At 33.3% G+C, this 25261-nt stretch overlaps 3 protein-coding genes across 3 annotated transcripts; 2 read left to right on the forward strand and 1 right to left on the reverse strand.

Moving 5' to 3' along the window:
* Positions 1-2032: 2032 nt before the first annotated feature.
* LOC133172663 (cytochrome b5-like) lies at positions 2033-12903 on the forward strand. Its single transcript, XM_061307602.1, has 6 exons — positions 2033-2179; positions 4030-4066; positions 7400-7491; positions 8553-8579; positions 8923-8966; positions 12634-12903. The coding sequence occupies exons 1-6, from the start codon at positions 2069-2071 to the stop codon at positions 12716-12718; spliced, it is 396 nt and encodes a 131-aa protein (XP_061163586.1). The 5' UTR covers positions 2033-2068; the 3' UTR covers positions 12719-12903.
* Positions 12904-16184: 3281 nt separating this feature from the next.
* LOC133172437 (serine/threonine-protein phosphatase 6 regulatory ankyrin repeat subunit B-like) lies at positions 16185-20715 on the reverse strand. Its single transcript, XM_061307318.1, has 3 exons — positions 20544-20715; positions 19218-19262; positions 16185-18533 (listed from the first exon to the last, which is right to left on the reverse strand). The coding sequence occupies exons 2-3, from the start codon at positions 19252-19254 to the stop codon at positions 17389-17391; spliced, it is 1182 nt and encodes a 393-aa protein (XP_061163302.1). The 5' UTR covers positions 19255-19262; positions 20544-20715; the 3' UTR covers positions 16185-17388.
* A 302-nt stretch (positions 20716-21017) lies between these two features.
* On the forward strand, positions 21018-22857 carry LOC133205772 (hyaluronidase-1-like). The gene is made up of 5 exons (XM_061341640.1): positions 21018-21313; positions 21461-21711; positions 21802-21942; positions 22091-22298; positions 22466-22857. The coding sequence occupies exons 1-5, from the start codon at positions 21032-21034 to the stop codon at positions 22808-22810; spliced, it is 1227 nt and encodes a 408-aa protein (XP_061197624.1). The 5' UTR covers positions 21018-21031; the 3' UTR covers positions 22811-22857.
* The last annotated feature ends 2404 nt before the right edge of the window (positions 22858-25261 follow it).

Consider the following 25261-nt stretch of genomic DNA (forward strand, 5'->3'; position numbering starts at 1 on the left):
GCTGTCGAGCATTTACGTCGGTCACCCTTCAAACCGGACTGTGTCTAAATAAAACCTCAGTGCGTAATTCTACGTTATAAACATTGGATGATATACACATTTAGATAGAATGCTATAAGAAGTCCCTTCTCCCATTCACGAATATGTGTGCAAAAAAGTAAATTAAACCCGTGTATATGTGTGATCTCTGTCTACATGTACTTTTATTGGATTGTAATTCAAAAGACTTAGCATAAGTAATGACAAAACTCACATCACTCATTTGTTTCATTAGATATATATTTTTTTTTTATCCAAACCATTGCCGTTAATTAGGTAGTGAACAACACTTAGCAAATCACCTGTACAGATTTCCTGGACAGTGGTTCTTCCATCAATTAATCGTACAATGACGGACATATCAATAATACAATGTTTAATCTGTTGTATCATTCTTTTGATGGTTATTTGTACAGCTAGATATAAATATAAACAATGTAATGTTGAGCTCAAGATACAAATGAAAATAAATATATCACCACTCGTGTAGTCGGAAACGTAGTTTCCGATCTTAATAGTTTTGTGTTTTCATTGATTAATCATAACTGTAAATAATACAAATCGGAAGTATGGCTTTCGATCTTATGATCGTATGTTGTCATTGAACTAACACGAATACAACTAACAAATTCAAGAGATATTTTCTGAAGTTGTTTCATCAAAACCGATTCAATAATATTTGATACATTTTCAATTCGTCAATTGAAGCGACATCTATCCATCTACTTCATTCTGCATTTCTCCCCCCGCGAACTTCATAAAGAATATTTATAATAGCGAGCGCAGCGAGCGGCGCGAAGCGCCGCTCGTCACTGCGAGCTCTAACGACAACGCCTGGGCGAAGAGAAAATTCGGACTACTGCACATTCATTCAATAGAATTTTTTTCCGCAGTAATTCTGACCCACAATGCATTGCTTCTTGTTCTCGCTGCTAACTTCATTCACGCGGTAGCAACAACTAAAATTTCACAAAAAATAAACTCACCTTAATTTAATGGATATTGCATGCAGATAGTAGATTAAACGTTCTTTGTTAAAATATGTGCACTTTTTAAACTTTGTTTATGGAAATGCAGCTAACGTACGTCATGTGACGTCACAGTCTAGACGTTCCAAATGTCTCGTGCGGTTTGAAGAGGCGGATCTTAAAATGAAGTGAACAATGCGCTCGCCCCAACGGTCGCACCGTCAACATATTAGAAATTTGTTTGCTAAAATTAACTCGTTTCTTCATTTTCACTCTTTTAAATAAAATATACTCTTATAATACAGATAATATAATTATGTTTTCTAATTATAATCTCTCATTCAAGAAGCTTGATCAATAAATGATCGAGTTGTTACCCGGATTACGTTTATACTTCCGGGTTCACGTCGGGGTCATTTTGCGCCTCACGCCTCAAAGTTGCTTATTTTGCATCACTCTATACTACTTTTGAATTACCAACTTAAAACAAAAAATATTACGTGGCACTAATACGCTTCCGTAGCACCCCCCCCCTCCCGAAATAGGATTTTCGAGTTTGGACAATTTTCTTTTTTCCTTTCTTCTTTTCCGCTCGCTAAGTTTTTCAGGTAAGTTGAATTTTTTTCTCTGGAACACCCCCCCCCCCGACTTTCAAAAACGAATCTACGTCCCTGTTTTGGTTTATATAAAAATTTGTTAGTTGATAGTCATAATGATTCGCTCGTAAAGCGCCAGCGTATTTCAAAAATCATCAACATGGTGAAAGATGTGGATATATGAGGAGATATATATATAAAAAATACTGAATAAATAATAATAATTAAAGAAAGAAAAATAAAATAAACTGAATTCAATATAACTAGTTGACAAATTTATTTAAACGAATTTAATACGTTATAGCAAATTTTTGAATTAATTTTAACTTATCAGTTTTAGTATGTACAAATGACTTTACTTTCATAGAAAACAGATGTATAATTCGGTTTTGAGCTTTCTGCAGTTTTCCTTTCCATAGTACACAACTTCCGGTGCGATATTGTGGTCGCAGGCACATCATCATCATGTCAGAGAAGAAAATCTTCAGAGAGTCTGAAGTGACTAGCAAAAAGGATAAATCTACTTGGCTCATTATACACGACAACGTGTATGACGTTACAAAGTTCTTGGAAGAGGTAATGCATCTTATTAGTCACAATACTATTTAATTTTGGGATTTTCTAGAGGGTTGGTCAAAAAGTAGAACTGTGACCTCAAAAATTCAGTAGAAATTCATTGTCAATCCTGTTTAGATAGAATATTCTATCGTTAAAATGATAATGCCCGGTTTTTGGTGAGGGCCTGTCCCAAGACACAGTTAGATTATTCTAACTTAATTCTGTTGCATAAGATTTATAATAATGAAAAGAAACAGCACTTGAATAATTTTTGAAGACTTTTCTTAAGAATTTTTGCAGTATATTCTAATTGTTTGCCTTGGTTGATAATTTTTTTCTTTTTTTTTAACCATGCAAGTGGAGCAAAACTCAATCTATTTTTCCAATTAAAAATAAGTCATATTTGTCCCATAAACGACTTTCACATTTACTAGAGTTATTTCCCTTTGTTGGGTCAATCTTCTGAATCTAGGGTCAACTGGCGTATGGTACTGTTTTCCCACTATAAAATCTACATGTATGTTTATTATGTTTTCTTTGTTGCCCCATACTTTACCATTATGTGTATGGTATAAAAGTGTCAAAAAAGGCTGAAAGATTGAAAATTTCTACAGGGAAGTTACAAGGGATATAGTGAGAAAAACGGGCATCATACTGACAAAGAGAAAAACTCTTACAAATGTGAATGTCTACTTCCAGCACATTTCTTTTATTAGCCTCTTGTGATTTCTTATCTGGTGCAAGACTAATATAATAAGTGCACCCTCAAAACCACCCTATCTGTAGCTGACTTATCTTATAGTGCACATGTCATATGCATATTTTTTAACCTGTTTGATAAAATCTATTACTTGACACAGAAGTGAGAAAGGGAAGAAGCATAAAGTATAAATTTCAGGGTAAAAAAGTCAATGGTTAAGGGCAGAGGCATCTTCGCTAGCCAAGGGTTTCTGATACGCTACTCTCCTCATACACCCTTGGCATACGGTGCTGACAAAAGACGGGATTGTTTTTGTCATGTGATCATGATTCTTACCAGGTATGCACAGATTGCGTCATCGACAGAAATAAAAAGCGTATTTAAAAAAATTTTGTTTTTAAAGAATAATTAACAAGAAGGTATCGAGTTATGTTAATTTGTTATTTAAACATGTAAAAATGCAAATCTACATCTTCAGTATAGATTCTTAATCACATATTTTGCACGTAGCTTTAGATATTGGATGACACCATATAGCTATTCATAGAATGGCATGTTATCTTACGGATCAATGTTTACTTGCGTTTTACATTACCGATATTAAAGAGTCAAGATATATCCCAAACGCAACTATCGTCATTTACAAAAAACAATTGCTGATTGGTCGAATGATGTCGATCAACTCCAATCACAACTTGAGAAAAAAATCCCAACTTTTTTTAACACCGTATACCAAGGGCTTATGAAGAGAGTAGCGTATCAGAAACCCTTGGCTAGCGAAGATGGGGCAGAGGCAAACATTTGACAAGTCACTCAACAAATGATAAATGATATTTATGACCATTCAGATTTATGCATTATTCAGTAGTGCTAGGTGACTTGAGAAAAATTTTAGTATGTCTAGGTAAAGGGCAATGATAGATATTTAATTTTATAATGTGAAGACTGTAACAGTTCATTATGTGAAAAGCTTAAGTGAAATCACATTGCAAGAGAGTGCTTTCAAGTTTCAATTGCTTTGTACTGCTCCTGATTATAAAATAAGCTGGCCATATTGCACTGATTAAGAGTCTTTTAGTACATGTACAAGCATGAAATAGAATCACAGTTGTCATTTTAAAACATAACTTTACTTACTGACAGCATATGTTTTTATCTGGTTTTTCAGCATCCTGGTGGAGAGGAAGTTCTTTTAGAACAAGCAGGTATGCAATATTTTTTCGCAGCCCACATTGTGCTCTATGAAAATATTCTGTGTGAAAAGTATCAGGTCATGCATTTTGAACTTCAGAACTGAAACACAATATCTTTACATGTATTTACATTCAAATTGTCCTAAGTAAAATTTACAGATTATTAGGGCCCCACAGGGATTTCAAAGTGCCCTATAGACAGTAATCACTCTTTCTGTCTGTTCATCTGTCTGTCATTTTTCCGTCCACAAATTTTCTGTTTTTTTCTTCTTCTTCTAAATAGTTACTTTATTTAATTGACCTATTAAGTTCAAATTTGGTGTGTTGGTTGAATAGGCAGCACAACTTATTTTGATACTAAGTTTGATTCTCTGTGTCATCCAGTTTGGAGCTGGGGTGGTAGTTTATATGAAAATGAATTGGCAAAGAGAGATAACTGCTGAAAGTTTCAAAATTGGATTTAGCAGACAGGGTTCTTTTTTGTTTTTGTTATTCCAACTGTTTGTATGAAAGATAACTCATAAAATACTGTATAAACAAGAAATGTATTGTCTATCTAATTAATAATCATGTATGAAAAGGGGAATAACTCAATTTTCTTCTTCAGCTTTGAAAAATAGAAAGTTGATTTATTTCCCTTTTCAATATGTCAATAAAATTGATCAATGTAGCAATGTTTGACCTGATGTGGCAGTGCCTGAGAAATTGTAGATTAATTTTATTTATTTATTTATTATTTTTTTTTTTTTTGCCTTAATTAAACTTGTTTGCTGTAGAAAATCCAAAGGCTTATCTTTATCTGTCACACCGAGATGAAGGATCTCTACACTTATGAAGTCTCTACACTTATGAAGTCTGATTGATTTTTGTTGCATGCATGTTTCTAATGATAGACTCATTAACCAATAAAATAAAGCTCCAAAGTATTTAACTTTTTTTAAAACTATAATTTAAAATATTTAATTCATTTTATGGAAACCCCTTATTTTTAGATTTTTAAAAGCCTTATGCTTTAAAATTTGTATGAAAGTTCAACGTTATAAAAACTTGAAATGATAACCAAGAAAAAGACCTGAGGGAAAGCATATTAACCAAGCACAAAGTATGAGAAAGCTAATTTATGGATATAAATTGTGTGGTCATAAAGTTTGTTTTTTTTTTTCATAAAATGTAATGTGTAATGTAATTCATTACTTTAACAGAGTAATTGTAATTTGATTAATTACTTTTCTGTATGAGAGTAATGGTAATTGTAATGGTAAGAATTCCAAAGTAATTGTAATTTAATTAATTACATATCAAAGTAATTGACCCCAGGTCTGTAATAAGGACATCCAAATAAGTATATTGAAAGAAGTTCTTAATGTATTGTTTTTCAAATGAATTTATGTAAAGACACACACGTTTCTAGTCAATTTACATGTTATGTGAATTCAAGGTGGGGTGGGGAGGGGGCAGTGTTGTAAGTTCCAACTTCTTTTAGTATCATTTTTTTTCCATACACCATTACATTACCCTTATTTTACTACAACAAAATGGTGGAGGGGGGCAATTGACTTTTCATTGAACATTTTCAATAGTAAAAATTTATGTTTGGAAAAATGTGGGGATGCCATGTGCCTGATACTTGTTTTAAGTTAAGGACAAGCCTAAGTGATATCTGCATTTACCAAAGGCTGGCATTTTATAAAATGCCTACTTTATACTGGTTTAAATATACATTTAATTGATTAAACATATTACAAGATATGATGTCTTTTACTGCCTTATGTAGTTGAGATGAATACAAGAATACTATTAATTTCTCTCAGGTAGTTGGATAACCTTATTTATTTTGTTATTTAGGAAAGCCGTATCTTTAATTTTCATAATTACTGTACAGTTGCTGTTTGACATTCTTGTTCACATATTTTCAGTTTCCTTTTAAATTTTTTCTTTATCAAGTTATCATATTTCTATCCCCTAAACTGCACCTTCAGATATATAGTGACATCTGCAGGGCTCTTGCTAACTGGTCAGTTTTCTAGTTCCAACTAATATATGCTCAAAATAATTTTTTTTCACTGGTCACTTGGGCTATCAACTTAAAAAAATTTACTGGTTAATCAATAAATTTCACTGTCCCATTGGGTAAGTGGGTATGAAAAAAACTGGCTCAAAACCAGTGCTTAAACAAGGGCACCACAAGGCTGTGCATCCCCTCACAAAAAAACACATCGATCCAGATATAAATTATTGCTCGAGTACACTTCTATTATGCATGCACTAACTCACTCACCCACAGACACACAAGAGCATTTCTATATCCGCTCCAACTTCGTTGTGAGGGGATAAAAATCAGACTACATTTTATGTAACCGTGAGTTGATTTTGATAACTAACAGTTAAAAAAAAAATCATATTTTTTCACTGTTGAATCTCGATTCTTAATCACCTCTAGTAGTGCCACTTTCAGACTCTGCATAGCCCTTGTTTACTGCACATATTTTGATCTTGTATTTATAATACATCATATCTTCTTCAATGATGGAGAAACAGCATTTAGAAATCATTACAATTTTTAAGAATATTCTCCTCAAGAAAATTTGTTCTTAGAAATACTGTAAACCAACTTTTATTCGTGTGCGAGAAATATTTGTGAGTTTCGCGACCTACTTTAACGCGCGAATATTAATCGCTGTGAACCATTTATTTTGCTTTGTATCTGTATAGAATGATTCCTCATTCGCAAAAAATTAATCGTCGTGGATTGATTTCAAACTGACAAATCGCAAATAAAAGGTGGCGCAAATGATAGTTGGTTTACAGTATTGATTGATATTGAATTTTCATTTCATAGTACAACCTAACAAAACAAGAAATTGTTTGCATGCAAATAGAACCTGGACACACAATCCTGTCTAGTTTACTAGCCCAACTGTAAATTGATTTTGATATGCATAAAATAATCACTGGTCCTAAGGACACATGTATGCTTCTCTAAAAGCACTAGCCTGAATCCAGAATTTACTGGCCACAGACCAGCAGGCCATTAATTATACATTCCCCCACCCACCTTTTCTTCTTCTTCCACCCCTGCTAATATTAGCTTCAGACTTATTTCAGAGTAACCTGAGAAAATATAATGTTTATGTTTCTTAATGTACCCAACACTTATGCAAAATATTGGAATTTAAGTACAGTGTACCATTCTTTTGTAAAACATCTCTATAAGAAATGATCAGAGTTGGATAAATCAGAATTTGCTCAATGGAACATTACTTCAGTGTGATATAATTATGTGTTTTTTGAAATTCTTTAAGCATGTTGAATGTTCACTGATGTTTACAAAATGACTTCTTGAAGGACGAGATGCAACAGAAGCATTTGAAGATGTAGGCCATTCCACTGATGCTAGAGAATTGATGAAAGATTATCTTATTGGTGAACTCCATCCAGTAAGTTTTACATCAGATGTCGGTTCTATTTGATTTAGGAAACCCCTAACACATTATCATATGTTATGTATATGTATAACATAAGAGTTGAAATGTTGAATAGCATTGGACACCAATACTCTGGATTCATACAGTCTCCTGCGTAGTTTGTTTCAAAATTACCAGTAAAATACCATTTCATTTCATACCGGTACCCATATTGGAAATAAATCCTTTTCAGAAATATTAAATGCTATCAAGTTATTATTTAATAAAAGTGAATTGTTTTGAAAAGATTTCACCACAAGATCATTACAATGTATGAAACAAGGGCCGTAGCAACCTTGAGAAGCTGCAAGCAGTTCATGTCAAAATTGTGATAAACTTGTCATACTGTAATTGTGAATCTAATTAATTAAATTCTATATTGTTTCAGATTATTTAAATATTTACCTGGACTGTAATCTTCAAAGGTTGTTTGCTGTTTCTTATTAAAATGTTTCAATGAAAAGAGAAGTTAAAAGAGATTATAATTTAATAGCTACATACTCATACTTAAAACATTTTTTCTATGAAAGATATTGAAAGATGGAGGGATTACTTATCATTTCAAAAATACTAGTATGATATCATACAGTTTCATTCTTAATGGTATGCAACCCTAATGTTGAATGTTTCAGAAATAAGACATAGTTCCAGAATGTAGAGTTTATATTGAAGATACCTGAGAAAAGTTACATTTTTAAATTTAATCATTAGTTATATATATATATATATATATATATATATATATATATATATATATATATATATATATATATATATATATATATATATATATATATATATATATATATATATATGTGTGTGTGTGTGTGTGTGTGTAGTTCAGTTATTAAAAAAAAACAATTCATAGTACTTGTACATACAAATACATCATTTGTCTTCTACCGTGTTTTTTCCAAAAGCTTTTGGGCTTATTTATAAATTCATTTGCTGAAAAGGAGTGCATCAGATTTTTAAAAAAAAAAAAAATTAAAGGTCAAAACTGCACGATTAAAGATTTGTTTTGTTTTTTCCAGGATGATAAGAAAGGAACTACAGTAAAGGTGAGTGCCTTGCATACACCATTTACATTTCACAACAATAAAAATATATTCCTCTTGCTGTTACCAGTGTTTATCCTTGTTCATCATTAAATGTGACAACATGGCAAATAGGAATATGATTAGCTATTTGTTAAGTTATTCAACTTAAAGTCAAGACCATATCTTTAAAACTAAGAGTTATAACTCTTTAAACCAGTTAACAATCTTTGACCTGCTAATTCCATTTTAAAAAATTGAGAGAAGTCTTTTGACCAAGGTTCTGTCTCTTGATACTTGTTCTAATAATTAATAATTTTTGAATTTATGTCTAACAATTTATATAATGAAAAAATTTTCATTCCAGACAAACACATCCTTTAATCCTCCAAATACAGCAACTGCAGCTGGGTAAAGAATACTTTTGTATAAATCTTATTGAATTTCTATCATTGTATTACATGTAAACACAATTTGATATTTAATTGCCAAAAAGTTTTTCACCGAAACCGACAATTGAAGTAAAAGATAAAATTTTTAGCTCACCTGAGCTGAAAGTGCAAGTGAGTTTTTCTGACCATCTGTTGTCTGGCATCTGAGTGTCTGCAAATTTTTCATCTTCTTGAGAACTACTTGCCCAATTTTAATCAAAATTGGCACAAAACATCCTTGGGTAAAGTGGATTCAAATTATTCAAATGAAGAGCCAAGCTTCCATCCAAGGGGAGATAATCAAGAGAAGGCAATAATAGGGTGGGGTCATTAAAATCTACTAGACCAGAAAATTAAAGATGAAACAGGTGAAAGCTTCAAAGCATATGCATAAGTAGATTCTAAAATATTAAAATCATGACCCCCAAGGGTAAGGTGGGGCCCTAATAAGGGATCAAAGTTATACACACGACTATATAATAAAGTTTTTTTTTGTAGCGAAAAACTTCTTCTCAAGAACCACTGGACCTGAAAAGAAAAATTCCTGGTATATGAAAGTTTCGTGATAGTATGTTTGACAGCATAACTGTTAAGGACCCTTTATACACTAAAGGAAAATATTTTTTGGACATTGAGAAAATTATAGTGTGTAAAGGTGTAAGTATTGAGCTTATCTATCACATTTTCAACATGGGTGCCTTGCATTTTTAACCCCAGGAAAAATGTTCAAAGATAACGAAGTACTGATGAACATAAATCACTGTTGTTTACTGAAGTGGGAAAAATACCTGCAAATGAAGTATTCTATCTATTCATCTTGGCCTATTAAAGTGTTATGAATGCTTAATTTGATCACAAATTAAGTAATGAATTGAACATTTCAATTTATTTTATTCTTGATCAAAGGGCAGATCACTCTATTTCCATAAAAATACCACAAAGTCAGAACTCTCTAGAGTGCAGTGTATAGAGGGCTCTTAAGACAGTTTGTTTCTGTATTTATAAATGGATGCAACAAAAAAACCTTTATCTATACTTTTATCTTAGATCTCAATCTTCAAATCCCACAAGACTTTTGAATGGCTATAGGACTGACACACTCTACTAGGCTGTAACATCACATCTGTGGTATGTTACATGTCAAACCCCCGACTGAGGCCTCATCTAGAAAGAGACCTCATTTCAATAATGGAATCTAAAAATAAAGTGCAATTTTGCAACAAAGAGCATTTATCTACTTCTATCTGCAATTACCTTTAAAGTAAGATGAGTTTTCTGTTTTATTTGCGAAAATTTGTTTGATTATCCTGAGAGTGTTACAGTTTGGGCAGCCATAAGAAATACATGTATATGGAGATTACATGTTCTGAGTTTACTGCAGGGAAAAATTTGGTTGGATCAATGTCCAATAGTTCAAATTTTCTTGTTGATGTAAGAGCTTGGAATAAGTATGAGAGGTGTTTCAATCACTCACTCTTATACATGTATAGATATCATGATCCCTGGAGTAGGAAGGGGCCACAAAGGGGGATCAGTTATCTTCTCCACAATAGAACCATTAATTTTATGGCTGAGCAATAATTTCGATATTCCGGTATTTTGCGATTCGTAAACAAAAAGTATTGTATTGCGATACATTTTTCCAGTACCGATATACCAGTGAAATGCCTGGGCATTAGATTTATAAAGTAAAATATGAAATTTAAGATGTCAGAAATGTTTTAAATCATGCCAAATAGTACCCAATGGTATGGTTTCTGTCGTATGGTTGCATTTCGTTGCCAAACTAGTGAAATCAACTAGAACTTTTTTGTTACGACATATTTATAAAAGTTTTATACACTCTACTTATAAATGGAGGTTAATAAAATAAGAAAAGAGCATTTTAACTGTTAAATTAAAAATTCTGCAATACTTACTGCAATACAGTTCCAAGTATCGCAATACGAAAATCCCAACTGATACCCAGCCCTAATTAATTTGCAAACAATCCCAAGTGTGGATTCATTTTTAGCTCACCTCGACGAAGTTGAGATGAGCTTATGCTATACCCCCAGCGTCGGCGTCCCGGTTAAAGTTTTAGGAGCAAGTCCCATTCCCAAGTAACTATAAGCCCCATCTGGACCAAACTTGCATGGATGATGCATCTAAGGATGGACACTACCACACTTGCTTCGGATGCTGGATCTGACCTAGATTTTCCAGATGAGTGACCAGGTTCAAGTTTTTGGAGCAGGTCCATTCCCAAGTAACTATAAGCCCTACGTAGACCAAACTTGCATGGATGATGCATCTAGGGATGGACACTACCATGCCTTCTTTGGATGCTGGATCTGACCTAGATTTTCCAGATGAGTGACCAGGTTAAAGTTTTTGGAGCAGGTCCATTCCCAAGTAAATATAAGCCGTACATTGACCAAACCTGTATGAATGATGTGTTTAGAGATGGACACTACCACACTTGATTCGGATGCTGGATCTGATTTAGATTTTCCAGATGAGTGACCAGGTTAAAGTTTTTGAAGCAGGTCCATTCTCAAGTAACTATAAGCTCTACCTGGACCAAACTTGCATGGATGATACATCTAGGGATGAACACTACCAAACTTGCTTCGGATGCTGGATCTGACAAAGATTTTCCAGATGAGTGACCAGGTTAAAGTTTTTGGAGCAGGTTCATTCCCAAGTAACTATAATACTCCTACCTGGACCAAATTTGCATGGATGATGCATCTAGGAATGGACATTACCACACTTGCTTCGGATGCTGGATCCGATTTAGATTTTCCACAAGCGAGACCAGGTTTAGATTTTGGAGCAGTCTCATTCCCAAGTGACAATAAGCCCTACCTGGACCAAACTTTCATGGATGTTGCAGCTAGGGATGTACACTAACCAACCTGCTTCGGATGCTGGATCTGACCTAGATTTTCCACATGAGTGAATTTTAGCCATATTTTAACCAAATTAGCATGGATGATGTATCTAGGGATGGACACTTCCAGACTTTCTTTGGATTCTGAATCTGACTTACATTTTCCAGATGAGTGATCAGGGTAATTTTTTTTGGAGTAGCTATATAATATTATGGCCTGTTATGATTAAGTTTGCATAGATGGTGCATTTAAGGATGAAACTTCCAGACTTGCTTTGGATGTTGGAACTGACCAAAATTTTCTTGATTAGTAAACAGGTTAAAAGTTTTTTGAGCAGGTCTATTTCCAAGTAACTGTAAGTCCTACTTAAACCAAACTTGCATGGATATTGATCTTGGGATGTACCCTAATTAGAAAAAAAATATGATGTGAAATTTGCCTTACTTATAGATAACATTTGTCGAGGTGAGCTTCGTAATCTTTGATTACCTATGTTTTTTTAAATTATGGACCCAGGGGAAGAGTTGTCTAAAATCAAGATCAAATATTACATAATGCATGTTTACAGGAAAAGGATTTTCTTCTTCTGCAAGGCCATATTAATCTTATTGATATTGAAGCATCCACATGTTGTGTGGATTCAGGGACTCCTTAGTCATGGGAATATAAAGGAGAAAAACTTTTTTTTTTTAAAAATCTGAAGAAGAACAGAGTGTTAAGCTACTCAGGTGAGCATTGTAGTCTATGAACTTTTTGTCTATCGTTTTACAGGAGTTGGACTGGCTGGTTGCTGCCCTTGGGAGTTGCCTTAGCCGCAGCCTTTGTTTACAGATACTTCATGGCCCAGAACAGCTGAAGATGTTCGTCTCTTCTATTTGATGGTCCAAAATTTGCTGTTATTTACTTGTACACAATCATGAATGTGACTTGAAAATGAGTCTTGCAGCAAAGTGACAACATATTTAATTATGACTTAACAATATTTTTTATGATTATGTTATTGTATTATTTGATTAGGAAGATAAATCCGTAAATATAAAACTTTCTGTTTTATTGGGTTTTTTTTTTTAGTAAAATGGGTAGAAAAAATAAATAATGGGAATAACACATGCAAATGTTCAGTTCATTTACTTTGGTCTAATAAAATGTTTAGAATGCCTGAATTGAGTAAAACACAGTAGCTTATATTTTATTTTATATCAGAACTAAGAGCAGATCACACTGAAAGCTTAAAAAATACTGTAGAATATTGGAACTCTAAGTGTTTACTGTATAGAGGGTCCATAATATATTTCTTGCCTTCAAAATTGCCCAAATGATCTTGTGCCATTTTTGCAGTGAGATAGTACATTTATTAGCTCTACTGGTCAGAGACCAGAAGAGCTTATGTGATAGTAAGGTGTCCAGCGTCCGTCTGTCTGTCTGTAAACAATTTTTCAAAATGCTACTCCTCCTACAGTTTTGGTCTGATTTCAATATTACTTGGCACACAAGTAGACTACACTAAGATACATAATTTAGTGCATCGATTTTTGATTTTGATGAATGGTGTTGCCATGGTTACTAAAAATAGAAATTTCTGTAAAATTCCTTTAAAACGCTACTCCTCCTAGAGTTTTCAATTGATTTCAATACAACTTGGCACATAAGTAGACTACACTAAGGTACATAATTTAGTGCATCGGTCTTTGATTTTGAGAAATGGTGTTGACATGGTTACTAAAATTGAAATTTCTGTGAAATTCCTTGAAAACACTACTCCTCCCACAGTTTTAATCTGATTTCAATGTAACTTGGCACACAAGTAGACTACACTAAGATACATAATTTAGTACTGGGTATATTGTTTTTGATTTTGACGAACGGTGTTGCCATGGTTACTAAAAATAGAAATTTCTGTAAAATTCCTATAAACGCTACTCCTCCTACAGTTTTAATCTGATTTCAATATAACTTGGCACACAAGTAGAATACACTAAGATACATTATTATGTTTATTGGTTTTTGATTTTGATGAAGTGTTGCCATGGTTACTAAAAATACAAATTTCTGTGAAATACATTCAAAATGCTGCTTTTTTTCTATAGTTTTGCTTTAATTTCAATGTAACTTGGCATGCAAATAGATAGACTGAGATAAATAATTGTTTTAACATTTTTTTTTTGATGAATGATGTTGCCATGGTTACTAAAATAAAAATTTATGTTAAAATCTTTTAAAAGGTTACTCTTCCTGCAGTTTTAGTCTGATTGCAATAAATCTTGCCACAAAAAGAGACTAAATCAAAGATCATTACTCTATTTATTGCTTTTGCAAAGTTTCAAGTCCAAGTGTTACTTTTCTTTTCCTTTGTTATAAGTACAAACCAGTGGAGCTACAGTCTCGTCAGAGACTTCTGGTTACTGGAATGCAATCAGAGATTGCCAATACTCTGAATATCTTAAGAATTCATGGAACAAATTTATCAGAGATGATATACAGTATTCAAATTTACAGTGAAATTTGAAACCACACTGTACAGTTTTCTGTATACAGTAAAACTCATTTAGTATGAACACGGATATAGCGAATTCACGGATATAGCGAATTTTTCTTGGATCCCCAGCTATATACATTTAACGAATTTCTTATACAGATATAACGAATTACAGATATAGCGAAGTAATTTCACAGGTCCCAGTGACTTCGATATAACCGAATTTTACTGAATATAAAACTCTCCAGATGAAAAATTTCACATATCAACCATTGTATTGCAGAGTGCGGACTTGGAAATATGGTGAACAAACAAAAATAAATGTCTTCAACCTTAGTTTAATATACAAGGTTTTTAAAAAGAACATTCAAGCTTATAGGCTCTACAATTCACAATCTAAAAGTTATATCAAATTTTAATAATTGTTATTCATGCAATTATTTGTTCTAGCTTTGATAGTTGGCACACTAACGCATGTAGTAGGTTATGATGACTGGATTTTGGAATTATGTGGCTAAGATTTTATGTGGTATCAAACATGTTCTAACTGAGGCCTCTGCCTTGTTTTTGTTTAACTTACAACCCAACCCCCATGCAACGAAAAAGAGGAAATTCATTACTATGTATACAGGTAACTTTTTTCACCACGTAACACATATGCATTAATGGGATGAATTATGTTATTTCTGCATTTTAAAAATAGTCATCATCACTATATTTCAACTTTGACTACATAGCAAGTGAATCATATTGAATAGACTTGTATTCCGCAGGCATGTCATATTGGTGTGGAGGGGGGATTGTTGTTTACAAACCTTTCACTGTTGAAAATATTCATTGAAAGTCTGGTTGCCCCTCTCCCCCCTTTTAGTTGTAGTACCCAGTATATTCAAATCATCCCATGGTAAGGTATTGGTGAAATTTAATGGTAGAAATAAGTTTGAACCTCTGTTCCAAGCCATCGCAGGTAGATTTGTGTATGTAGCGGTAATGAGTTGTAATTGCCAATCACCTTATTAATTGGATGTAGTGGTAATCGGCATCCGAAATTTAGACCAAAAGTAGTGGTAATGAGTTGGGATTTTTTGCGATGTGGTGGTATGAACTCCCACCACAGGAATGTACTTGTATTAATTAATTTAGTAAGGCTATATATTTAGATACCCTTGTCCATAATATATCTTTATCCCCTTGTCCCAATCTGACTCCAACTTCAGTATCATGGGTAGAGGATTTGCAGTGACCTTGAGCTGATTTTCATTTTTTTTATGGAAGGTCAAGCAAGGTAAAAAAAATTCCTTGTCCACAACAAAATTTTCACCCTCTTGATTTGTTTCCCATGGAGTGCTTGTAGGTGAAGGATGTGTAGTAACCTTGAACTGTTTTTATGTCAGATGTCATAGCAGATCTCGGTGCAAAACCTTTGCTTTATATTTTCTCTTCTCTCCCCTAGGATCCATCTAGCTCATACTTCACCCAAAGAGTGCCTACTGTCAAAGGGGTAAGTCAAAGCAAATATCTCTGTAAAATCCTTTTTGTGACTTAACTTGTGAACATTTTTTTCTCTCCTCTTTGACCAATATGAATCATACTTGAATCAGAATGCCCTTGAGTAAAGTCACCTTGAACTGAGTAAAAAGGTCAGAATTCGAGGTCAAAGCAGCATTATATAAAATCCTTGTCTAGAGTATATATAGGAATTTTTTTCTCCTGAGAACAGCTACAAGAATCTATTCGAAGTACAAAATGTTCTCCAAAAACAGTACTTAACAACACCCTTTCATTATACTTAAACTGAGTCCCTTTGAAATGGTCACCATCTCAATGATATCTAGTTCATAATAATTTTTATTTATATTGTGCTGCAAACTTTTATTTTCTTCCCATAATTGACACACAGTATTTCTATAATCAAAAAAATGTAGACAAAAACACATACATGATACACTATGTAGTAAGTACATATACTGTAATACAATAATAGTCCATATGTACAACACACTTAGAAAAATTAACACCACACAAATACTAGTATAACAACCATTTGGTTATTAAAAATATTCAATAATCATGCATTTTCCTTGAAAAAAAAGGCATTTTAAGTGAAATATCACCGGGAAAAAAATGCAAAGATAAAAATCCTAGCTTAGGGTATTATTTAAGGAATGTTTTTAAGTTTTGTGTGAGTTATTGGTGTGTAAATCACACAGACTTGTCACGAAGGCATATTTCATGAAGCGTGCTAGCGCTTCATGAAAAATATGCCTACGTGCAAGTCTGTGTCATTTACACACACCAATAACTCACACAAAACTTAAAAACATTCCTTATATTTACATTTATTTTACATGTTTAGAAGCATCAAAATATACTCAATGTTTGAATTTCTCGCTGCCCTATATCGTAACATTTTTAGAAACATCTCTGTAGCCTCATTGTGACATCACTTTTGTGCAAGTCCTCCGTGTATATTTCTAAGTGTAAGTATACACGAAAATGACATTCAAATCAATTTCACAGTTGGCTTTGTAGAAAAACACAGCAAATGTAAATATTAGCAAATGGTTTTAAACAATGAGTAAAGAACATATATGGAAATTGAAAAAAAAAAAAAAATTATAGATTACCAAATATTACTCGTTGCTAAAAATAGTAAAATTGTGTATAAAAAATACAGTCAAACCTTGTTATCTCGAACTTGATGGGACCAAGAAAAGACTTCCAAGATATCCACGGGTTTGAGATATCGATGGTAAAATACGTAAGAAATATGTGGTTAGGACTTCCCAATCACTTCGACATATCCAGGGTATTTGAGATATCCGTGTTAGAGATACCGAAGTTCAACTGTACTAGTAGTCATAGGTACACTGTATATGGTGTTTGATATTTTCTTTTCACTCTAAATAGCTTTTACTTCTAAGGGTAGATCACTCTAAATGCATAAAACTACTCTATAAGTAGAACTCTTTAGAGTGCAGTGTTTAGAGCTTCCTTAAGCTCAAAGTTCTATTTTTGTTCTGTTCATTTCTTTTGCATTTCCAGTATCATCATTGCAAAAACTTTTTCAAGTTGGTTGGCAGAGGTAAACATTCAATAGAATGCTTCATTGTTTTACCGCTAGTTAAGTGAATGCCTTTTCGAACAGCATTTTTGCATTGCTGCTTGAGTGTCATTTGCTGTTCCTGCAAACTAGATAGTCCTTGAACATACAGTGACCAGGTGTAGTCTGTAATACAGGCAGATGTTAAAACAGTTTCAGGAGAAAAATCTTGAATCCAGAGTCCAGCGCTAACAAGTTTTCTCAATAGAAATAGTTCAATTCCTGGATCCTTCAAAAAAGATTTAGCACCATCAAAGGTAGATAATCCTTGATTATTTCTTGCTTTAACGTTTGCCCCAAAGGAAATTAAAAGATCTACGAGGAAATTTACTTGCACATCAAAATGAATTAGATCAAACTTAGAATAATCTTTCCCAGATGAAATAAACTTGTAAGTTGATTTTACAAAACTTTCCTTTGTTCGTTGACAAAAACTACTAATGATATGAAGAGGTGAATTTCCCTCTTTGTCATTTATGTTTACGTTATTGCAAAACTCTAATAAGGATTTTGCTGCTTTTCTCTTGTTAAAATAGCAAGCCATCAACAGTGGTGTGTTTCCAAAGTTATCTACTACACTAAGATCAGCTCCTGAACTGACAAGTAAGTCAATCACAGTGGCATGTCCATTTTCTGCCGCTCTGTGAAGAGGAGTTAGATTGTAGGAATCTGGCTTATTTACATCAGCACCATACTTGATTAAGTCAGAGCAAATTTCTGCACAACCTACAGCAGCAGCATAATGTAGAGCACTCAACCCTGCACTACATAGGACTTCCACGTCAACATTCTTTTTCAGTAAATCAGAGAGGAAATTTATCTGTTTGAATTTGCATGCAAAGTGAATAGGTCTGAGGATTTTCTTTGATTTTTCGCAAGTTGCTGTTTTCTCAGGATCAGCTCCTCTGCTAAGAAGTTTTCTGGCAATATTTTCACAGCCAGTCTCTAAAGCATAAGATAATGGGGTCTTGGAATAAATTATGGTAGCATCTAAATCTGCCCCACAGTCGATCATCTCGGTAGCAACATCTTCTGCTGAATTGGTAATAGCTTTAGTAAGTTCAAACAGCAAAACTTTCTGTTTCAATTTTGCTGAAAAGAAACAAAAAATATAAAATTTCTATTATTTTAAGGTTCCATATTTAAATTTTATTACTTCTGTCACTGCAAATTGACCTGACAAGAAAGACAGGCCTTTTGAATATTGAGAAAGTTTACGTAGGAAAAGAAATACATGGGCCACAACCTTATCTGAGTAATATGATTCTCTTTCTCTCATTCTTGGAAATAAATGGATGTGTGCATGCATTTAAATCTTCTTTTATGGCCCCAAACTAAGCAAAATGCCACATAGTAAACACTGTGTAATCATTTCACAAGATCTATATTGCATTCTACATGAACACAATCAGGGATTTCAATAAAGAGAAGTGAGGCATTTTTTCATCATTTCAGTGATCGAATTTGTCACCTCATGATTGGCAAAATAAAGCTTGGGAAATAATTCTAAAACAGCCTATTCAAATATATAAATTCACCTCATCAGTTCAAAATTATTGAAAGCCCTGCAGTATTTATTTTAATTTTCAGTGCTTTAGTATTTACAAAGTTGTGCTGAAGTGGATTTCTCTTTTCATTTCTGCAATATAACAGTTATTATACATAAATGGATTGGACATATACATAATATTTTCTAACTGTGGTGAGTGAATGTTCCAAGCCATTGTATCTACATGTACTTAGTTAATAAATGTCATTCTAATGATTATTTCTTACCTCTTTGATTAAATTCTTCATCCATCTTCAGATCCATCTTCTTATCTGCAAAATAGACATGACAGGAGGTCTGGTAGTTAAAACTTATCCATGCTACATCACACAACAGAAAGTGTACTTAACTACCTCAACAAAGAAATTCATCAGGCTTAAAAACTTATTTGTTTTGTTTATTTGATCTAGGCCCCAAGACCATAAACTGAGAACAGACTTAAGTCAAACTTTCAAATCAGTATAACTTTTTAATTAATTTTGATAATGACACAATATTTTCAACATATGTATGGATTTGAATAGTATACAAACCTGCAGATTTTTATGCACATAAATAGAACTCAAGATATTCAAAATCAAAAATTTTGCCTTAAGTTTGTTCTCAGTTTATGGTCTTGAGACCTGGTTGGGCAGAGCCCACTACAGGATGTTTAAATTTTATTTCCTATTTGGGAGACAATTACATATATCAGTATTCATTACTGACCAAATGATGGGTCATTTCTATTCCTATCCACTGTTATAAGAAAAACAAAGAAAGGTGTATTTACATTGGCTCTAGAGAATTTTTCTAAACATTTACCTCACACAATTAAGACAGTTTGTTCGATTTTCCATGTGAGAATAGTGCATACTTGGTAAAAGTGATACTCCTACCTAAACATAATCGTGGAACTTTTTACTGTTTAATTTGTGGGGGTCAATGTTCATGGGCAAGCAAAATTTAACTTGTTCATGGGGATGTATTGGGGTACTCGTTTATAAGAGGTAGATTCAATGAATCAATGTGTTTACAAAATAAACGTCATGGGAATGTAAACTCATGGGTAAGGATGACCCACGGAATCTATGAACATTGGCCCCCCACGAACAATAATGATTCCACAGTAAATAAAATATTTTGAATATTTTTGATACATTGACATTACATTTTTTCCCTCTCATTGAACCTAGTATTATCTTAATTAAATTTCATTCAACACCAGTTAAAATTATGCACCATTCCATGGAAGAAGGGAAAATTGAATAGAACAAATATTCTCTCCCATATGGTCAGTAAATACAATTCATGATTGTCTCCTAAAAGGCAAACTGGGGATAAACCAGCGATGGGAGGGCTGTGTCCAACCTGTTTACAGTACATTGTATAAACATGAGTAGCAATAAAAAGCAATATATTTAACATTTTAGAAATAAATCACTTAATGCGTAATAGTGCAATATAATGGCATCATCAGGATTTTGTTTGAATATCTCTACACCCCTTAAAGTGCAATATACATTGAACAGACAAATATAATAAAATCGAATGCATACTTCACTGTACTTTACCTGTTTCAACCTCTTCGTTGTTTGCTTACTTTTTCGGTGATTCTGTCTTTACTCTTTGTCTGAAATTATCACAGTGAACATATCATCATATGCTTCATATGGTGGACTAAGACCGAAGAACTTGCACGCCCTCTGGTGAGAGATTTTATATAAATAATTCATGAGCAATGACCGTAGGCTACTGTTACGCGTTTGGACAGTCAAACATTTCTTTTACTTCCGGTGTAACAGATGTTAGGCAGCTTCAACTTCACCTCATTCGTAATATATTTATAAAGCGGATATGCTCGTTCAAGATACTATGACAAGAAAGAATTGTACTTGATTCATGCCCTTTTATCCTTAAAATTAGAGTTTAATTATGCCTTAAGGAGATGAAAAGGAAAGTAAATGAATAAGACATTTCGTGTGGGATCCGCCACTTCTGTCTCAAGTGTTCCGTCACATGATGATAATAAGGACAACACAGTATTTATGTCTCTGATAAGATGTATGAAACACTTATCATTACCTTAATTTACATCTCATTTTTGTTTTTCGTAAGCAAGTTAACAGAAGAAAACCAAAAATTTACCGTTGTTTGGAATGTGCCCTCGGAAATTTGTTATAAAAAGTACAATATTGATCTTAACCTATCAAACTTCAGAATCATCACAAACAAGGATACCTCCTTCAGAGGAGAAGAAATAGTTTTATTTTATGAACCACTTCCGGGATTGTATCCAAAGTATTTTACTAATGGGTCGGCATTAAATGGAGGGATTCCGCAAGTAAGACCTTTTTCCCAAAAATCATTTTATAGGCCTTATAATAAAGTGCTAACAATCAACGTACTTTAAACACACTCTCTATTTTCAAGTTTTGATATTGTTTCTTTGTATTCACTATTCAGGTAAGATTTTTTTTTTTCATTTCAGAAAGTTCCATTCAAAGAACACCTCAGAAAGGCAGCAGAGGACATTGAAGTTCTTGTTCCTTCTAAACACTTTGATGGAAAAGGAGTAATTGACTGGGAGAGCTGGCGACCAATTTACGAAAGAAATTCATATGAACCAGATAAATTGATTTATATGAAGGAATCGAAGAAACTAGTGCAGACATTGCATCCAACGTGGAACTCTTCAATGGTGGACAAAATGGCGAAGCAAATGTTCGAAGAGTCAGCCAGGTAACCGCATCAACCTGGTTAAAAAAATGTATATATTTGTGCAAACATTTTATCACTATATACTTGTATGTATTTTTATTATTTCTTAAGAGAGTTGATGGAAAATACGTTGAGAAAAGCCATAGAATTACGCCCAAATGGCTTATGGGGTTTCTATGGATTTCCAAGATGTTTTAACTATGAGATTGACGAAGGTTCCTGTCAGAACGATACCATTCACTACAATGATCAGTATGTGATCTCTTGAATAATTCACTTCTTGAACCAACCATTAAGCATACTTAAAGAGCTTTTTAATTAAAACGTGCACTGACCATGTTTGTACATGCATGTGTAATTTATAAGTGTGATGTAGATTTTGTACATTTTTTACCCTCAGATTGAAATGGTTATTCAGTGCCAGTACAGCTTTATATCCATCTATCTATCTGTCCTCAAAATTTCCCTCATCCTCCAGTCGTCAGAAGAGAGTGCAGGGAATTCTAAACGAAACTTTACGAGTTCGTGCACATTATTCGACTATCAATACTCCAATTTACTCTTACAGTACATACAGATTCACGGACACTAACAAATTTTATCTTGTGGTAAGTCTAAGTACAAAAGAACAAGCTTAAGTTGAGCTTTTTACGTATGAATCTTTCAATTTCATTTCCTTTATCATAGAATATTATGATATTGAAATAATGTGTAAAAATAATTTTTATGCTGTATAATTTTAGAACTCTATTTCATTATCAATCTACTTCTATAGGAAGACCTCATAACTACCGTAGGCCAATCATTCGATGCAGGAATGGATGGGGTATTGTTATGGGACACTAGCAAGAACTTTAAGACGCAGGAAAATTGTGAGTCTCTCCAAGAATACATTAAGTCAACATTTGGCCCACTCGTGAAATCAATAGTTGATTTTGCTGAAAAATGTAGTGCTGTGTTGTGCAAAGGTCATGGTAAATGTGTACGTAATTCATGGATATCAACTTCCGGATTACAGGTATTGACCCAGAGAAAGGTGTTTGAATTTGAAAATTACAAGTGCCGTTGTATTTCTGGATGGGAGGGTACCCATTGTGAGAAACCCATCAACATATTTTGAAAATTAAAACTTTGTCGTAAAACTTAAAACTTACTACAACATTGTCAAGGAAAGAAACTTAAAGATTTTCAATATACATGTACATGTTTATATATGAATTTGTCATGTAATCATTTTCAACTTCAGATTGAAAACTGATAAATGTCAACGTTGGTAGAATATACATTACCCAAAATGTACACTACCTTCATTAGTACCACTACTTGAATGTTGAACTTTGACCTGGGATGTATATTCCCTACAAGATGTTAAAAAGTGCAAAACGACCTACATTTGAAAGTAAAAGGATAATTGCGTTTGAAGGCAATTTGTTTCGTTTGTTGTTTAACGTCCCTCTCGAGAAATTTTCATTCAGATGGAGACGCTACCACTTGCCGGTGGAGGGCTGCAAATTTAGATCTATACTCGGCACTCAGGGTCATTGAACAGTGATGGATCATTTTCGTACCAGCACCTACTGCGACACGGGATCTCGGTTTTTACGGTCTCATCGGAAGGACCGGTCTCCACGTCCCACAGTGGAATTCGAACCCGCGATGGAAGGATCAACTCCTTACTCCGCGACTCGCTGACACTCTAACCACTGCGTCACTCGGGCGACTGGTTTTTAAAAACGAAAAATATCATTGCGTTTATATGTAATGATTTTCTGTGTTTCAACACAATGGGTGTGTGTGTGTTAAAGAACAGTGTTGCTAGAAAGTCTCATTGTTCTCATGCTAAACTGATTTTGGTAAAATCTGTACTTGTAAATATAATTTAATCAAGCTGAAGCTAGCTATCACCTCAAGTAAAATTCAGGATTTACACATCATACAATATATCTATCTGCAGGTTATACAATTTATTCAATTTATCTGCCTGGCAGAGTGTCTTTCTTAGATGGTTTGCAAACAAAAGAATCACACATTATCAGTTTATGAAATATGAAGCTTCAGTTTGTCAATAAAAATGGGTACGTAATGATGACATTCTTTAATTCTATGGTGTACAACAAACTACAATCACGAGAAAACAAAAGAGCGGCAAACCTAAATCATTTTTAAGGAAGCTCTAAACACTAAGAAAAGATGTTTTGCATCGGGCTTTGACAAAATTGTATTATGTCACGTTATGTATAATGAGTTTATGTAGTTAATTTTCAATATAAGGTAGCAGCCATATATATTTCTCCAGAAAAATTTTCTCAGACACTGAAGCATTAGCGTACAGAAATCACCGTTGTTTACCTACATTGGGAGAATATATGCAAATAAAGTATTCAATTACTTTATCATGGTCTAATATATCGTTAAGAATATTTCAGTTTATTTCAAATGATGTCATTTACTGTAGATTCTTATTTATTCAATCTTACATCAAATAAAAAATAACATGGAATTAGAACTATTTAGTGAGCAGTGTTTAGAGCTTCCTTAAATATATTTCTGTTCAAACTTTGATTGATTGGAAGGTAATCGTAGTAAATCAAGAAGTACAACCTACTATGTCATTTATTTGAGAGACGAGATACATTTTTGCTAATTTCCTGATAATGTATGAAAATTTAAACATTTTTGGGGAAATTTTTCACATACAGAAGACACAAGGATCTATAATGGATCTTTGCCTTGAGTAATTATATATTAGGAATGCATTATTAAAGACAAGGAAGTCAGCATGACTATTGTATTAAAATTTATACAATAATTTTATGCATAATGCACTTTATTAAATTTATAAAACTTACAACAGTGTTTTCATTTAGCGTTGATCACAGTTCAGAAATCTCCTTACCTGGGTTGACAATCATAACTTGAGGTAGTTTACTACTTTAAGCCAAGTTGGCTACTAACTTTAACATTTTGTTTACAAACACTTCTACTTCCGGTTACACATGCAATGGAACTTACTCCAACAGTCTGTTATACAGTCTTCAACAGCAGACAATTTTAGAGATGTTCAGCGGACTCCAGCTGTTCTCTACTCCAGTTCTTATTAGATTGTTCATTTTATTTTTTACTTTCTAAATCATCTATTGTAAAGACATGCAGACTTGTACTTTTTCAGTCTGAACAGAACGTATTTTCACGCGTGACACCTACAAGTATCCCCTACTACCCAAACTCCGTCACCATTAGCGAAAAACATGCCAGGTTACTCTTTGAATTATTTTTTAATTTGTTTCTTGTTTGCTACACTTAGTAATGAACTTAATCATTGTTTTCAGAACTGTTTTAAAAAATTCAGTTATTGTGCTTATACAACTACTATAAATAGAACGCGTTTCACACCCGAGTACATTACGTCCAATGAACCCCAACTCCGTCACCAGGGCCCTCTACAATATGCCAACGTATTAATTAGAAATTTTTGCCAGTTTAGTTTTTTCTCCCTTCATCTTAAACTTGTAAACATAGTTCTAAAACAAGTTTTTAAGATTTAAAGTAGTATTAAATGATATTTTAGGAA

The sequence above is a fragment of the Saccostrea echinata genome, unplaced genomic scaffold (assembly GCF_033153115.1).
Source record: "Saccostrea echinata isolate AGI-Se365-2 ecotype Australia unplaced genomic scaffold, CSIRO_AGI_Sech_v1 ptg000054l, whole genome shotgun sequence".
Taxonomy (NCBI): Eukaryota; Metazoa; Mollusca; class Bivalvia; order Ostreida; family Ostreidae; genus Saccostrea; species Saccostrea echinata.